Raw genomic sequence first — 19,044 nt, 5'->3', positions numbered from 1 at the left:
CCGTCGGTGGTGTTCTCCATGAGTACGACAAGGTGGGATGCAACACCTTAATTTACCTTTTATGGTACCCACTCCTCCTTCTCCCCGTTTTTGTATCTTTTCACGCAATAAAAACACCCAACAAAGCTTCACAACGAAACATACACACAAGTAATGTATGCTTGGAAAAGCTGGCGGCGAAAGAATAAATCCGCGAACAACTCTACAAGCTGTACCGAGTGATTGTGGTGGTGTAGTATCTGCTGCTGCTGCTGTGTAAACCCATCCATCCAATCTTCCTGCTGCGAATAAAAGACGACCGGCGAATAGAGTTTCTAGCAGCGAAAGCCATTCAATCATCACGTCTCGCACGGAAGAAGTTCAAGTTTGTTGGGTGATAATGAATCCGAAGGCAAAACGGCGTCCGCTTCCCTACGTGAGGGACCATACGGTACGGACATAATTTTTGCTTCCTTTTCCAGTGCCATTTCTTCCTTTCCACTTATAAGTTTTTTTTTGTTCGGTGTCTGGTTTAAAGCATTTCCGCTTTCTTTCATAACCCTGAAGAACTTTTATGACCCCCATGCTAATGGTGTTCTCCCATTATCCGGGATTCTCCAGCGCTGAGAGAGAGGGAGAGACAGGTAATTAGAATAAATTAAGAAAGTTCTTTCAATTTGGGACACACTTTACTTTTTTTTGGAAACAGCAAAACTGGCAAGACTACAACAATGGGGCAATTGTGGCCCCCTCATAACTAACACCGAGGCTGTGCGCGAGTCCGGCGCCTTTCGCGTGGGTCGTTCCCGTGAGTATTCCGAACCTAGTTTCGTTTTGTTCGCGGGATGGCTTATCTAGATTTAAGCATCTTCCCCGGGGTCGGTATGGGGTGTCGTTTTGAATACAAACAATGGTCGGTCCCGGGTCGAAGAGAGGAGATTGCCACCAGATAAGATGTTTCGGTTCGTCACTTTGTTTCGCGAGAAGAACGGCTTGAGTTCTCACTGAATAATATTCACAGTTAAGATGCTTTTTCCTCTCTTTCTCTCAGTCTGCCTATCAGTCTATATGTAACAGGACTCGTCGGTAGTTTGCATTGATGACATCCGTCGTAGGGATAGTGTTTCCTACATGCAACATCCGGCGCGTGGAAAGATTGGTGGGAAAAACAGAGATCGATTGGAGAGAAAAGGCGATGCACAAACGGCGAACATCTGTTTGCTGAACTGTTGAATCCTCATGTTTCGTCGGTCACAAACTTGTTATGCTGTTAACTGTAAACGTTGTGTTTTTGTTTCATGTTCATTGGTCTCAGATACATATACATATACAGAGTGGAATTTTTGACATTGTTTGTTTGTGCAACGATGCATGAGCTTTGTACATAATTTCTGGGACAAGATTTGCATTAAACACCCAGAAGAAAGATTAAGTTGTAAAATGATTGAATGGTGCTTTGTCATCCTTTTATGCTTCCTCTTGAGCTTTTACTTTGACTGCCCCTGAGCCCCTGAGATATAATTTTCGTTTAAATAGTGCAATTTTACACCATTCATTCGTCTTCAAATGTAGGTTTCCGTAGAAGGAAAGATGCGAATGACTGTCTTGGACTGCTTTGATCAGAAACTGACATTATCTTATTTAGTAAACTAATCAGATGTTGGTAGAACACTAGAATCAAATTCTTTAGAAAATCTCTATAAGAGATTTCTTAAGCCTTAAGCTTGTGTATTTCTTAGAAGACTCATATGTATAGTGAATTTGGACGTCCTCAGCATTTTCCCAGTTGATTCACAAACAACTGATAAATTTGAAGTGGCTCTGTTCCATGTTAGCTTATGTTTTAAATTTGTCGAAATCAGCAGTATGCATTGTACTCTAAAGTTACAGACCGACTCTAAGAGTAGAATGATATCAACAGGGGTTTAAGAGTACTGGAATAAAATACCGGGAGCTTGACGTGTGTTGAATCCTGGCGTGCAGAATGTGGTCAGAAGATACGAGTAGTGATGTCCGGTATTCGTTCGATTAATCGATTAATTGTATACCCGACTACAGAAATCGATTATTATTCGAACGCTTTCACAAAACTAATGATCGAGGCGAACGAATAAATTGCGTTGAATAATCTATCCTTAATTCATGGTAAAAACTGGTGTGCATATTTTTAAAATCTTCTTGTACTAATTTTTTTAAATAGTCGATTGACCGCGCGTTGTAGCCTCAGAGGAGACCTCTGCCCGGAATGTCGAAAAATAATGAATGTTCGCGTTTTTTCGGATTTTACGAATTTCATGATTTTTTTTTGGAAACTTTAGGACAATAATTAAAAATTCGAAAAATTGTCAAAACAGCGGCCATTTTTGTTAAAAATTAGTTATTTTTCATGAAAAATCGCTGATTAGAAGCTCATAAAAAATCGAAAAATGTGATACTAAAAATCGGATACGTAACGCTTTAGATAATTAATTATTACATGCAAATAAAAAAATTCAGCCAAATCAGTCGAGTAGATCCTGAGATACCGATACCACCAGCTGAAAAAACATGGTGTTTACAAATTCGTACAGCAATACTACAGGTAAACTTAGATATAACGTACATTTCACTTTCAAAATTGTACGTTGTATCTAATTGTACGTTGTATGTAATTGTATGTTATATTGAAGCATAATAAAGTTCTCACAAACATAGTCTATAATACATTATTGTGTTGCTGTTTTAGTAAAGTTAATGAATAACTTCAATCAGAAGACGAAGCCAGCCTTTCTCATGATGTTTCCCTTCGTACCGTTGATTAAAACTTGATTCCGGAATCACAAAACCAGCTGTATTTCGGGATTGATTGAAGGTACAAAGCTTGTTTTAGCATCACAATACAAATAATTCATTGTTCTATCAGGAAAAAAAAAATTGAAAATATTTTTCCTTTACACTTTGGAAATGTGTACGTTTTATCGATGTAAAATGTACGTTATATCGAAGTTTCCCTGTATATCTCTTGAAGTGACCTCATACTTTTGGATGTAACTTTCCAACGAAGTCGCATATCGAAAATCCTTTTAGGACATCTCTGAGGGCATAAGCTTCTCAAAAATGCAAAAGAAAAAATCTATTTTTTCGACCGATGTCCCCCCTTAAGTGTTAAACTTTTTCCATATACTATGTAGAAAAAAATAAGAATCTTATCTGTATACAATGAAATGCGATTGGTTATGATACCGATGAGGAAGGCAACTACGTTTTCAGGATGAGCCCTTAAGCATACTTAAATAGATATTGCATTGAAAATCGTTGGAACTGCTAAGTTATAACTAAGCAAACTCAGGCAAAGAGGGAGAACATATGCGTATATTATATATTTAAACATAATTGTTTGAATGAATGTTTGAAGATGATAAAAGCTTTACTGCCATTGGAGAATTTGGTCACTTTTCCCTAAACTTCCGTGTAGGGCTCGTGGTCTAGAGGGCCTTCATGGTGGGAAAACACTCTTTTTATCGTGAGATATTTCAACAAATGAAAGTGTCAGCTGAAGCAACGAGATCTGTAACACATAAGGATCTGCCGCAACATGTACAGAATCGATTGACCACATTGCTGATGGCACGTGGATCAGATGAGTTTTCAGGAAGTTCTTACTGTCATGATTCACAGGGACATATTTGAGGGGCTCAGAATTCAATGGGTGTTAGTGATTTGATCGATTTCTCTTTATCAACTTTTTCTTTCGTGAATAATTTGATTTTGCTACAGAAACCGATAATTGAGGTTTTGATCGTCCACATTGTCAAATAAGCTGGGAATGTGTTTGCAGTTAAGTTATGATCAAAAGAGAAAGCGGATAAAGAGAAATCGATCAAGTCACTTACACCCCTTGCATTCTAAGCCCCTCATTTATTATTATTATGTTACAATAGTTTTAATGAACTCTAGGATTTGTAAATTTCAGTAATTGGAACCATTTTTCAGAGAAATATTAAATCGTTAAAATATCTCGTTCTTCATAATGAAGTCTCTCACAATTAATCGATTATTTTGAGGCGATGAATCGTATCGATTAATAAACAGCTGAAAGATTCGATTAGTTGATGAATGATTGATTTGAAAAATTAGACATGACTAGGTACGAGACTAGCTATCAAACCTTTGCGGAACAAATTTATTCTAGAACTTCAAATATGCCCGTAAACATCCAAACCGGCATATGACGCAGAATTTGGTATCCAAACATGAAGCATGAAGACATTTAAAGCAGAATTAGTCTTTCGGTCAGAAAATTATCTGATTATTAACCTATATAAATGACTATAAAACTGAGTCGAGAACGCAGTTTTATTCCTCACCGAAAGGAAAGGATGTTCTTGGGTCAACGAAAATCATTTATATCGAAAATTTCGACATAAAATTAATGGTGCTGCAGACTATGTGCGAATGTGAGAAAATGTCTCGTCCATTCATTACGACAGACACAGTGATTCGAAAATTTACGTGAAAATGACTGCAAAAAAATTTGCCACCGTTGTTGAAACCTGCGATTTTTCAGTCTGATCTTGCTCCTTGGTATAACTGAAGGATGCGCTATAGTGGTAAGAAACCAACACAACGTCACATTGGCACACATGTGAATTTACAAAACTACTCAAAGAAATGTTGGGATTTTCTGGACTTTGATAAAGAGAAGGCATATGAAACACATGACACTAGTACACATTTTCGAAAAAAATCAAGAAATTTTTCTTTATTTTTCTAATTTCCATTAGATTGTAAAAATGGTTGGGTAAAGTTTTACGTAGAAAAAAAGATAAGAGATAAGTTAGAGAACTCGTCTATCCTTCGAAAAAAAAATTACTTGAATTCTAAAGAAAACATACTCACGAACCGCGCAATCGGTCCAAAAGCTCTCAATAATAACACTAGAACGCATTCATGAAAAGGATCTAAATCAATCGAAAAATCCAATAATTATCTGATAGTTTTTGCATTTTTTCTGACTTGTTGTTCGACACTTCAGCGCTGAAATCTTTATATACAAAAGAGAGTTTTTCCCACGTACGTATAACTCATCATCACAGGAGAACGGCTAATCAGATCTGCGTCGTCTTCATATTTTGTGAGTTTGTCTTCACCCAAATTAGAATGATAGAATACTTTGGAGGATATTTGAGATAAATAGGAAAATTCGAATAAAATTACTGTGCATATCTTATGTGTAGAACAAGGTTATTTAAAATAAAAAGGGAAATTTCGGAAAAAAATCCGCAGTGAAAAACGTCATTTAGATCAATTTTACAGATCTGATCCATAACATACAAACTCTCAAGCTCTTGAGATGTATTCGTTATTTTTACCAACCAGAATATCTAGAAATAAATTATATGGCAGAACAACGTTTTATGGGTCAGCTAGTTTAACATAAATTCAACTTTTTTATTGCGTTTCCGCACATTTTTGTATTATAAGCTGCGTGATGTGCTGTATGATTTTTCGAATTGAATTGAAGTTGGAATTGATAGCTTTGAAAAAAAGCGTTTCTTTTCATCTAATATTTAAACCGTAAAAAATAGCCCATTCAAATCGAAAATTAACAATTGATTTGAAAAAAGAGAGACATCACTATGCGCTAGTACTAAATTAGGCTCGAATTACATTTTCGTTCATTCAATACAAGTACTAATGTTGTATATAATGTATGAATGATTGAGATTGTATACAAGTAGCTGCTCCCAATTACCAGCTACATTTTGTGAAGAAATTTAATGGTTGAAATCTGAGAGTTGAAATGAGTGCACATCCGTTGAAATTTTGCTCGAAGGAAACATTTCAACATAAACCGCAACGTTTGCGCGCGCTCTGGTGGCCGTTTCGTACACTATTCAAACTGATGGCTGCGGTTATGCTCGGAAGAAATGTTTCAGAAATGTGACGAATAGAGGGCACACGAGTTGCCACCGCTGATGATGATGCAATTTCAACCCTTAATTCGATTCACCCAATTTTACGAAAACCTTTCGAAATTAGGGGAGGTCACACTCACGACAATTTGTCACTAGATTCACTCGATCAATTGAATTGACTGAATCAGCATTTTCGATGAAAATTTGTCAATATCCGAATCGGGCCAAATCACTCTTTCATGCGGTTAGGTTTCAATTGATTAAAAATCCCAACGGACTTCCAAAATCGTGATTGGATCAAAGGCCCACGCTCACTCGGCCGAAAACGTGAGGGAGAGAGGCAAAGCGGCGCAGTAATTAAACATATTAGATTCAATGCCTATTTCAGAAAAGAAGATGAAATCCGATATCCTTGCCTGGTTAGGTTTGGCTTGGGTTCACAAATGGTCACCCTTCTTTTTTTCTGCTGCCAGTGATATGGCCAGAAATTTTAAGCCTCGAGTGAGAACAAGCCAAAGAAATCCTATTAACCACGTATCATCATCATTTTGTGCTTGGTCTGCTGGTTGTTTAGCGCGTTGTTGTTTTTTTTTCAGCTAGTTCGGGGGATGAATGGGAAGGAGTAAAATCAAATTTAGTTTTAACCCCTTTTACAACTATTGCTTTGTTTCCTCTTCCGAAGAGCGGGACATTTCGTATCGAGAGCTGTGAGCCATTATTTATATTTTCGGTGCTTTCAAAAGTGCACTTTTTTGGACGTAGGTAACGGTAATTACAGTCTCACGTCCAAATATTTCATATTTTTTCCGACTCGTGATGGCAGCAACAAGGGGACGGATGCTCGTCCTGGCTATCGAGAATGAGAGCTTGAAAAAGTTTTCAGTTTAAAGTTATGATTTATGAATTGACGCCTTATTAGACGGTTTGTTTTTTCCCCGACAGATAAATCATAATTCTCTCGATAGTGCCAGCACTTTTTTTTTCGTTCTGCGAACAGATGCTGCCTCCGCTGAAACCATCTGTCACACTCTGTGTTCAGGAAGTGATAATCAACTGGCCCCAGAGACCCATTGCGGGGATTGGATTGCTATTTCGCGACCGTGAATGCGCGCGAAACAGAAGCGCCAATATTGACTCAACAATGATTTCATCGCCGAACACAACTTTCAGTCACCATCGCGCTAAGAGATCTGTTCTGTTCGAAGAAATGCCTCCGGCGGTTACAACTTTTCGCTTCAAGTTCTTGTGTGTCAGGTGAGCGGCTACCGGCCTCTAGTTGTTGGTGATTGCGAACGAATATGGCACCCTTCTTTTTTTTGCTGTTGTTCAAAGATTGGCTTCTTCTACAACTTGGTGCCGGGGGTTGACCCGTAAAGGAAGGAGACTTGCACGGTGTATTAACTAATGGGATCATTTTTTCTCTCTTCTGCTATGAAAAAAACAAAAGTGACGAAGGATTCCGAGGGGAGGGCTGAATCGGATTGACGAGCTTTCCTAATGAAATTTGACTTGACGTGGGCGCTGGATCGGAGGATTTTTTTTTCGATGCATTTATGCTTTTATAAATATCGTTTTGTCACAAATTCCGAACACTTGAGCTTTTCTGGCCATTAAACAGTGTCTCCGTACTCAGAACAATACTGTTTTGCGAAATAAATTTGATTTTTGGTTACAATAGAACTATTTTGACGTAGGATTACGTCTTTCGGGAACATATTGGGGTACAAATTGAAAAACGAATATCGATCGCATCGTGAAAAATGTCCAATTTCAAACGCGTATTGCTCAGTCATTTCATGACGGATAGATGAGATTTTTACATCAAAACATTGCGGCACTTTATAACAATTTTTCACCTTGAATAAAATAATATATATCATGTCATTAACTATCGAACAATTGAAAAATCTCAACCTCTATCCAAACGGTACTGATTGGTCGAAATTGACGTCATTTCTTTTTCGCCTGCTTCGCTTCTTTCGTTCCCCGATAAGTCAAATATTTGCATGTCGAGCGAGTGGGGGGCGCCTATTTCTCACATACCAACTGATATAAAAGGACGGTAGCATTTTTGGATTTCTCATTCTCGTTCAACGCTCAGATCGGCAAACATCTGGGCTTCTAGTGTGCAGTAGAGATGGGCAAATCAGCTCATCATGGTGAGCGGCTCAGAGCCGTTCAGCTCATACAAGTGAGCTGCTCATTTGGAACAGCTCTTCAGCTCAATTGATTTTGCAGTTGTCCACACAATTGCATAACTACCATGGGACATTTTATAGTGTGCATTTTCTGAATAGACGGAAAACAGAAAAATAAACGAATTTAATTTGTAATTGTACACAAACTAAAACTAATATTAATTCTAATAATATAATATACAACAAATATTGAATGGTGGAATCCAACATAGAAGATGCTTAGAATATGCTGAACTTAAAAAACAGAAGAGCCAGCAGTAGCCAAATAAAATGCCTTCGGAATAATTGGCCGAGACAACGTTTTTCGATAAAACTTTTGGAGGCGAATGAACTGCAAAGTTTAAAGCCTCTTAAAAACAAAGAAACGTGAAAGAAATAAAACTACCGAGATATTATTTTTGCATCCAAGGATATAAAAATAAATCCACTAATAGGTGCAATGAGAAATAATTCTTCGGGATGACAAAGGTAACAAAAGGACCATTATCAATCATCAGAATTTATGCCGGGTGGTTTTCTGATTTTTTTTGATTCAGCACGCGGAAATAAATTTATGTGTTTCCACAATCATGTTTAAATAACAATATAATATGGTAATTTCATTTGCAAGCATATAATAATTTTATTATCTTGTTCGGCGAGGTAAAAAAAAAATTAATGAAGTAACGAACGATTGAATATCTTCAAAACAAAAACCTTTTTCCTATCTGGCATCTCTGCTAAAGTTAAAGAACGAAGAGGGACACACGAAAACAAACTGACGTCATATCATAAAGCGCGAGAGACGAAAAATTCTTTCGCGTCTCACAATTCACACTCTCTGCAGCTTTTGCGCTCCACAGCTATGCAGCTCTTCAATTCAACAGCTCAGTAGCTCAGCAGCTCAGCTGCTCAGCAGCTCAGCAGCTCATCAGCTCAACAGCTCAGCAGCTCAGCAGCTCATCAGCTCAACAGCTCAACAGCTCAGCAGCTCATCAGCTCAACAGCTCATCAGCTCATCAGTTCTCCAGCTCCGTAATGAGCTGATGAGCTGCGTTGTTTTGATTGTGAGCCGATCCGAATCCGCTCACTATGATGAAGCGATTCGAATGAACAGCTCATGAGCGGATGGCACATCTCTAGTGTGCAGTGCTCTACAAATCAACCAACACCATACGGTGCGGCAAAGGGAGCAAAGAAGAGGAAGCAGCGGAGAGCATCGAATTAAATCTAGTGTGCATTGCTGATGCGCTTCTCTTCACATCAACAATTGGATGCGGCAAAGGAGGCAGAGGAGCGAAGTGCATTGCATCGCATCGTATCACACCCGCTATCCGTCGTTTAGCTCGTCGTGGTGGTGCCAATCAAACCCTCCCAAATCGACGCACAGAAGTCGATGGCGCCAAAGTCAAGGAAAGCATCAGCGAATCCGTAAAAGCTACCGCTCCCAAAACTAAACTGCTACATCCGACTGAAACGCAGCAGCTTCCGTACAACCCATTAAACCATTCCAGTCTTTCTCAGGACTATCAATTTGTTTTGAAACAAAAGAGTTAATTTTTCTGTTTTCCACTTACCACAAAAACTATATAAAACTATGATCAAAAATACTCTTTATTTTTACATTTTCTACTCACATCTGGTAGCAATATTTTTCTTCTTTTGTATTATAAAGACTTCAAACTTTACGTTCATTCGTCTCTAGCCCTGAGAAGGGCCCTTGCGAAGAAAACTAGTTCATACTCTTTCTCGACCTACCTTTAGAAAGACATTTTCATTGTCGCTCAGCACTCCTCAGCAAACGAGTCTGCTTTCGGCGGCACCAAGCGACGCCATGAGCAATATTCATTTAGGGAGGCAGATTAATCTCCCATCGAACTAGCAGGCCCGAAGGCAGTTTTGAGTTGATAAAATTTAAATGTATTTATTTTTTGACGTTGGATTACGTCTTTCGGGAACATATTGGGGTACAAATTGAAAATCGAAAATCGATTACATCGTGAAAATTGTCCAATTTCAAACGCTCATTGCTCAGTCATTTCATGATGGATTGATGACATTTTTGCGTCAATCGATTTCGGTACTCCATAACAATTTTTTATATTGAAGAAAAAAATCTCATCCCCTATCCTAACGGAAACACGATTCGAATTCTGATTGGTCGAAATTGACGACACATGCGGCGAGTCCCTAACAGAGACATCAAAACCAAGCTGCCTGGGGGAAATCGGTATTGCAAATACATTAAAGTAGGGGGAGCTTTTGTTCCTGTCGAAAGGTGTTCCCTAACAGAGGCTTCAAAACCAAGGTGCTCGGGGAAATCGGCATTGCAAATATATGCAAGTCGGGGGTTGCTCCATGAAATTTCATATCAATGACCGATTTAGCACAAGTTAAAGTGTAAAATTGTATATGGTAGCAGTTGTGCTAAGAATGACTTGATATATGAAACGACTTATTTTAATTTCCTAAAATTAAAAACCAAGGTGTGTTCCCGCTCGAGAAATGTTTTTTGTGTTCATTTTCACCCGAGGGAAGTTTATACGGCAAGAAAAATTGGAAAAGTGAAGAAATATTCGAAAAAGCGATTTCCCATATCCTCTATATATAGTATTAGGTGTGGTTAGTCCAATTAAAATTGAATTGGGTTGAATAAACACTCAGAAAGTAAAAATTATAAAAAAAGAATACCTTTTCCATTTCAAATATGTTTTCTCTATATTAAAGTAACATGTTTTTACTGATGAGGAAAATTTATAATTGTGTTCGGTATTGGTAATTGTCTTATGTTACATTGGTAAGTTTTTTTTCTTTATTTCATACATACATATCACAGGAGGCATCTCGTCTAGGATCACAGAGAGCGGTTTTCATCATATCTCGTTCCACTTCGGTATCTGCTATCTGATACGCACCATCCAACGACTGTTTACCATCCTTCTGCCATTATCACTCGGTAAACACTGGTGGATTTACCAATACCCAACAACCAAACAAAACGGCCCATTTCAGGGCCACCATATCATTATCGAAGAGTTTAACGATGTAATTCTTCAAACATATCCAAAATCAACAGATAGTCTAACGGAATCCTGCGTCAACTATGCGGTCGTGTCTCGGACACAACCCTCCTGTGACTTTTTTTTTCATTTGACTACAATAAATTTGATTTACAAATACATATTTATTGCTAAAATTTAAAAATATGTTCAATTACATTTGTCTCAAATTCCGAACACTATTTAAATACCAATTTTATTGAAGATTTCTGCACAAACGAACGTCTGTTCATCCATTTATAGTATATTGTTACCTTTTCTATTAGGTGTACCGGTAAGTTTCTTCGGTTTTACAACAGATGGCCTAACATGATTTTTATTCCAGTGAATCAAATTTCCAGACATTCGTTGGAAACCTACTGTTATTGCGCGTCTTTTTCAGTATATGTCAAAAAGTGTAAACAACATAGTTTTTTGCCACTTCGAATATGTCGAATTTCGTTCCAAAGAGAGTGTTTTTGCGGGAAGTGCTACTTCATTACATCAATATGAAGAAAAAAGCTGCGGAAAGTCGTCGCCTTTTGGTGGAAATTTATGGTCACCATACTGAGCGAACGTGTCAGATGTGGCTTGCACGGTTTAAAAGTGGTAATTTTGGCTTGGAAGACGAAGAACGTTCCGGACCGCCAAAAAAGTTTGAAGAGGCTTTACTCGATCAAGATCCGTCACAAACGCAATAAGAACTTACAGATACACTTGGAATAGCTCAGCAAACCATATCCGATCATTTGCAAGCAATGGAATGATCCGAAAGATAGGATACGGCACCCAATGGTGCCGTATGAATTGAAGCCACGAGATCGTTTTTTTGCATCGAATCGTTACTGGCGATGAAAAGTGGGTCCATTACGACAATCTTAAACGTCGGGCAACGTATGGATACCCCGGCCATGCATCAACATCGACGGCCGCGCGTACTATTCGCGGCCAGAAGGTTCTGCTGTCTATTTAGTGGGACCAGCTGGGCGTGGTGTACTATGAGCTGCTAAAACCGAATAAAACCATTACGGGGGACCTCTACCGACGACAATTGATGCGTTTGAGCCGTGCACTGAAGGAATAACGGCCACAATACGAGCAAAGATACGGTAAAGTTATTTTGCAGCACGACAATGCTCGGACGTATGTCGCGAAATCGGTCAAAACATACTTGGAAACGAGTTCCTATCACACATGCCGTGTTCTCCAGACATTTCACCATTTCGACCGATGCAACATGGCCTGGTTGACCAGCACTTCTCCAATTTCGATGAAGTCAAAAATTGGATCGATTCGTGGTTAATCGACAAACCGGCCGATTATTCCCGCAAAGGGATCCGTGAATTGCCAGAAAGATGGGAAAAAAGTGATGACTAGCGATGGGCAATACTTTGAATATTAAATTTGTAACAATTTTTGCAGAATAAAGCATTATTTTTTGAAAAAAAAAAGAAAAAACTTACCGGTACTCCTATTAGCATATAACATTCACATTAACAAATTCACAATGTTTGTTTTTACAGAATTTGCTAACGCAAACAATTTATCACTGGTTTTGACAGTCACATTTTCGCGAATGCCTAATATTATAAATTATAGGCTGTATCGATACCTGTCAATGATGGCAAAATGAAGCTTATAACCAAAAGAATGTAGGGTTTTCATTATTCAATTATTTATTTTTAGTAAATTTACATTCAAAAATTAACTGTCCGAAATTTGAGACAAAACGGTATTTGGTCAGTGAAGCACTTTTCATGGCGTTCTATCACGCCTGTCGCAGCAATTCGCTATGACGGCATTGGGCTTCGTTTTACTAGTTAGTGAAGCTTCAAAGATAATATTGGATTTTTAGACGGAATGAACTCACTTTTAAAATAAATATTATGAATGGAAATCACTTCTCCATATCAAATCAGTATTCGGCCTTTGGGTCGGCTAATCTGGTAGAGAATAGTTTGCCTCGAAAAATGGATGTCGTATCCAGATGTCGACACTATCATCACGAATTGCGTTCGAATTGAAACGTCAGTTAGTCTAAGGCATATATACACTAATCACCGATTAGATGCGTGTGCTTTTAAGAGCATATGTTCGAACAATCGAATTTAAGTGTTTCTTTCATCGCCACTAAATGTGAAGACATCTCATTTCAAGTGCCTAATGATCCGTCAAATTTCCCCGAAAGCCATATCCGAAAACAATCCTTGACGAAAACATGACATCTTTCCGCCACGAAGCAATCAAACGTGAGAAAACCCAAATCCCTCATCCATTATCCCACCAGTGACAGATCGCTTAAAACTACGACCGTTAACCTTCCTCCTTCATATGTCACCGACGGGCAAATTAAAACAATAATCCAAAGACATCTGGCAAACACGAAACCGTGTGCGTTATCCCTTCTAAGCCTCAATTGGACTCATTTGTACGGCGGCATGTGCCACACACTCGACGCTACCGTCCTATTCGGTGTCAAAAGATAAACACCAGTCGACTTTATGCCAAACCAGACGCACGCACATGGTGGTTGTCCCCCGGATTGCGCTTGAGGAGGCGCTTTCCCGTGGCCGATGACACGGCTGACTTGTTGTGGGTGTCGCGTATGGTTTGGGTGTGCTCCTTGGAAGATGGCATCAGACGCAGACGAGCGCAGACAATGATTATAGGTTTGTTTTCCTCCCGCAAATGTCATCATCGTTAGTCAGATGGCTGGCAGAGTGGTACAAACGGAGAAGGTGTGAACTAGCAATCTTGATGAGTGTCTAATTGAGCGTTGCTAACGAACGGGAAGCATTATTTCGTCCTGGACACGCGCGGTGTATGCGATGATGATCACCATGCGATACACTGAAAGAACAGCGCTTGTCAACGGCACGGAAAACCACCGCTGCGGGGAAACAAAAGGTCAGCTTGATAATTGGAAACGGACATAACGCCGTTCCATATTAACCTTGAAGTGATAATCATTTTCGTTTGCCTTTCTACTCGGCCCGGACAGTGGTCACTAATTCAGATATACACTACCATCCCGACAATGGAATTTGTAGCCATTGAAAACCTTTCCTGTCCTTTTCGCTTTTATTTGTTTTCCAGACAATTAAACCCAGGAGGGATTCACATTCACATCTGTTTTGCTGATCCCCGAACATACATATTCCTAAAGTAGGGGGATCGATTTAATTGTTTTCCATTGCAATAAAAACCAATGTAGAACATAATGTTTCGGGATGTGTTCCATTTACCTAATCAATCGGTGCACGTTAAGCAAATTCACTTCCCTGTCGCAATCAGTGCGCTTTTGTGAGCGTTGGTTACCATTCGAACCGGAACAAAACCAAGTCGTGATTGTTGAGTTTTCAAAACGACGGAAAGACCGTGTCAACCGTTGCTGCTATAAATTCCCAATCAATCATTTTGTCGGCCCTCAACTTAATCATTTCAACCACTCTTCGGAGAGTGAAACCCTTCAGTAGCATTCGAATAACGAATGAAGCGTTCCCGAGATGGAAGATAATGCGTCACGAAAATCGTCAATCGATTTTCCTCCCTTTTTCCAGAGTAAAATATAGTTTGGCATGGATTCATGCGGTTAATCTATGTCTCATCTCTGTCAGCATCGATGGAGGAATCAATTTCCTTTGGGAGATATCTACGCCGACTTTCATAACCGCCGTTAATTATCGTCCCTATTTCCGCTTCTGTTTTCTCGTGGATTCCTGCATGATTCTTGGACACATCTCGTGGAAAGCAATTCCTCATTGTTGTTTCCATTCCCCAGATCAGGTCATAATCGAAGGAATTGGATATTATTTATAACCGTGTGTCCAGTGGATTTATGACCCTCAATTTAGGATTTATGAGTAAGCAAGCAATTCCGTTTGCCCACCGCAAAGTTCACCTGCCATAATTGTGTAGATTGCCAAAAACAACGAAACGAACCGAAGAAAAGCTGAAACCACACTATGAAAATGAACGTCGGAGGTGTATCCGAGAGAGTAATTTCTAGATATTTGCCCGGGATATCTTTGCGCTGTGTTTCCTTCCAATTTCCGCACAGCCACGTGGAAGCTTCGTTATATTGCTCAAGGTAGGTGCTCGCTTATATAACTCGTATATTATGCAATGTCTTATCATGGCGAGAGGATTAACTCTGTTCTTCCAGCTCCCGAAGATCAATATTTCAAGAAACTGTTTATTTTTATGAATATGACTTCCTTTCCGTTGACGATAAAGGTTCAATCCACGTGGCCTCGTGTGACCAGGTGAAAATAAATTGGAACGGGTGAGCGACACATTTTTCCGTTTTTTTTTCTTGTTCTGTTCCATTCCATCCAATAAAAGGTTCAATGATGATGCCATAAATTTGCGCCGAGGATCGAGAAGACTCTCCGACCGCATTCAGAATTATGGCGGCTGGGATCGGTGGCAGCGCAGGGCATAAATTTTTGTTAACAGCAAGTCCACAATCAGGATCTGTTTCGGTTTCGTCTTGTCTCACACAGAGAGGGTGGCCGTAAGTATAGAAATTCCACTAAACGCGTTGCACAGTCGCGGTCATATTTTAAACCGTGAAAAGTTAGGGAGCTGATTGTCTCAATATTTCGAAATTGCTCTCGGAAGAGTCACGGGGATCTCGTGATTGCACAAACACGCGCGCGCCATGGAGAAAAAGGGGATCATAATGCGTGAATGTGTAGCTCGGGTTGGGTTGGGTTAGGCTCGAAGTCTGGTTTGCCATCGAAGGTCGTAAAATTTTATAGCTTTATGATGCCATCAATGCAGTTTCGCTGTGAGTGGAGTTTCCTGTCCCCTGTTCACACGCAGTGGCGCGACAGCTATCGGTTTGGTTGGTTCATATTAAAACCGTTTGACATGCTGCTCGCTTAAAAAGCTATCAAATGCCGTGCTATGGGTGATTTTTAATGGTGAGAAAAGATGCATTTTAACCCGTTGCGTGAGGTGTCAAATTTAATAGTCGGTTTAAAGTTTTATTCCAATCTCATATGTGGAAATATAGAACCAAACTTATCCCACTAATGCATGATTCCAATCGAGTTGGTTATTAAATTTACATCCCGCAATAAAACGGTTGAAATTTGCAGCGGTGCCGCGCTTCGAGCTACTGAAAATATGACCAAGTTCGGAACAGAACAGAACGCTTAAGTAATAAGCAATAACCAACGGATATCGTAAAAGCCACTATTAGTCCACGTGCCACCATGATCGCAAAAAAAGATACCGCCACCGGAACGGCCCCAACGGATTCGTCCTGTTCGCGTGTCTTTCTCATCTGCTGCTAAATTATTCCAGAAGAGAGAGAGAGAAGAGAAAAAGAACCCAAGAATGACTGCTGCAAGCTGGAAGCGGTCCTAAATGGTGGCACGTGAGGGAATAAATTACAACAGCAAGCCTAAGTAAGAACGAACCCGAGTGGCCTTCAAGGATGAAAACGTTTGTACGAATTAATTAATAAGCTTTGCCGAAGAGGAGAAGATATTTATGTGGTTCGCTCGTTTGTTACTTCGCTTGTGTCCTCCCATGCCCCACCCGGCTAGAGCCGTAAGTAAGCTAGAGAGGATAAATAATTCCGGCAACACGCACCTGTGTGAAGTACGATGGAAGGACACATCGTTGATCATCCAGCCGCGAACATTGCACACGTTCCAGCAGCTCGAACAAATCGTGCGTTGCCCCCCGGAGCCGGTCCGGACTGGTAGTTGCACTTTTGCTCGGTGTCGTCGGCAGTCCATTCTGTTTGGCGTTAGCTGCGGCTGTGGTCCACCCGCCCATATGCTGCCGTCTGTTATGAGAGGAAGAGAGGATCATATCGAAAAACTAAATTAACATGTGTTTATTTCAATAATAATCGTTTTTTGTCAAATGTACTCAATAACTACAACAACCATAATTGATATGATTCATCCCGATTGAGCTACTGAAGTCCAAAATTATAAATGGAACACTCTCAACTCTAGTTTATTAGCAATCCAACCACCCATGCAAATTACATACATATATCATCTACAGGCCGCACTTGATAGGATTTTGATTCCGATCCAACAGTTCGATACGACATGATATGCTCGTGATATAGTAACTGATAGATGAGTGAGAATCGATTCATTTATTAATTTTGATAAATTGATTCCTCAGTTTCGGCTACCATATGTGGACTGCAGTTATGGAATATACGCATACTGTGCAACAAAAAACCATAGGATGTCAATTAGTCAACTGTCAAATGTACGAAAATTATATTATGTTAACTGAAGAATGATCAATTGTTGAAGTTATCCAATCTGTTTCACACCTCACGATCTAATTATTGAATACCGGCCTAGCATTGGTAGCATCGATAAAGACGCCTACTGAGATTGACTGCATAACCGACCGATTGATTACCAGATATCGCAGATTGCTTCAATTGCAGCGGTGTTAGATGTTGAATCAATACCCAAAATGTTAAAATTCGCATCAGCTGTAGCTTCGTTCGAAAAATGCTGTTCCAAGCAAATCGTGCGTGAACACGCGATGTATGTAATAAAAAATTACCTCATCACACATATGAGTCGCGACTTGAATATACAGCTCACGTTCTTTATCGATGGTAATCGAAGAGCAGAAGAAAAAACTATCGTGAATAATGAACATGCAATGTTCGAACTACTTTATGATCCGTTTGATAATTTTCCGTTCCATATACTGTAGCAACACTTTGTATCTATCTCTCCAAAATAGCGCCCATTATTCAAATTCTCCTCTTTTCGCCACGCTGTCGTGCTTCGCCGCTCTTTACCATAGACCGCGTACAAGATCTGAATCATCCACTGTGCTCCGATGGCCCCACAGCCTTCTTGGTCAGTAGTGCGAGAATCCGCCTCAAAAGGTGCCCCCCTCATTAACGCCTCTGTATCTCGCGGTTCCCGTTTTCGTTTTCGATCAAACACTATTACGCCTTTCTCCGTCTCGCCATCCGGATTCTCTGGCTGCTGATGTTCTTCGCGCGAACGGTGGTTTGGTGGTTTGTTGTTGTCGAAAAATTTCAATAATGACGCTGAAAAATGGGAGTAATTTGATACGGGCATCTGCGCGCGTTCGCTTTGCCGCCACTCCCGGAACAACACCACAAAAAGCAGCCGTCAGACGAATCGGTGATTATTATGTCATGAAGCGATTTCATTTCACGACCATCCCACAACCGATGGACCTTCAAAAGTGTCATCTCTCTGCGGCGATGGGCGGACATAGTAGATGTTATAATGTGTTAAGAGATTAGCCCCTAGCAATGAAGTGCTGAGTTCACGTAACCTTGAGATATTTCAGGTTCTTACAGGATTTGCATAGAAGCATCGAAGGTGTGGTAACCTTTTAGCCACGAAGACCTTGCACATCGGTGATCTTTCCGCAGCGAAGGGGACCGAAAGCGGAATGAAGACCGGAGGCTAATCAAAACATAAATCATATGGTTCCGTAAAGGCCGTCAATGCCTTGCGGTCATGATGATTTTACCCGAGTTTTTGTGGGAAATAATATCCAGCCAGACAGGATGACCATAATTGGATTATTTCTTCAGTGCTTCAGGAGGAACTGGTTGTAGCGCGGCGTTTTGAATCCAACCCATCTTCCGTTGGGTCAAGGAAGAGAGAGTCCCATCCAAGGCGGTAGATGTGAATAATTATGAAACAAATCAGAGAAAAGTTTTCAACACAGCCGGTAACGATAACCGGTTTGTATCCTTGCGTGCGGATAGGATTACAACATCACGCTTGACCGAATGCCCAACACTGGTAGTCGGACATACAGCTGTGGTAATTTTGTTACCACCCCAATCCGATTAACGAAACAATTCACTCGAGTAAGCCAACAGTGTTTCGTCGGTGAAAAAAAAACGTAAGATGCATTTAACGCAACTCGTCATTCACACCTTTCGATCAGGCCAACGCCTAAAAA

General features: G+C 39.9%; 1 protein-coding gene across 6 annotated transcripts in view; it reads right to left on the bottom strand.

Moving 5' to 3' along the window:
- The window catches only part of LOC129772840 (rap1 GTPase-activating protein 1), a 280,874-nt gene that overhangs the window by 77,736 nt on the left and 184,094 nt on the right, over positions 1-19,044 (bottom strand). For all 6 annotated transcript variants that reach the window (XM_055776342.1, XM_055776344.1, XM_055776343.1 and 3 more), the window contains one exon: positions 16,696-16,894. In XM_055776342.1, coding sequence (XP_055632317.1) covers positions 16,696-16,894 — 199 coding nt within the window. The remainder of the gene's footprint in view (positions 1-16,695; positions 16,895-19,044) is intronic.

This window comes from Toxorhynchites rutilus, chromosome 3, assembly GCF_029784135.1.
Source record: "Toxorhynchites rutilus septentrionalis strain SRP chromosome 3, ASM2978413v1, whole genome shotgun sequence".
In the NCBI taxonomy this organism is placed as follows: domain Eukaryota; kingdom Metazoa; phylum Arthropoda; class Insecta; order Diptera; family Culicidae; genus Toxorhynchites; species Toxorhynchites rutilus.
The sequence above is the reverse complement of the archived record's forward strand: the minus strand, read 5'-3'. Positions and strand labels throughout refer to the sequence as shown.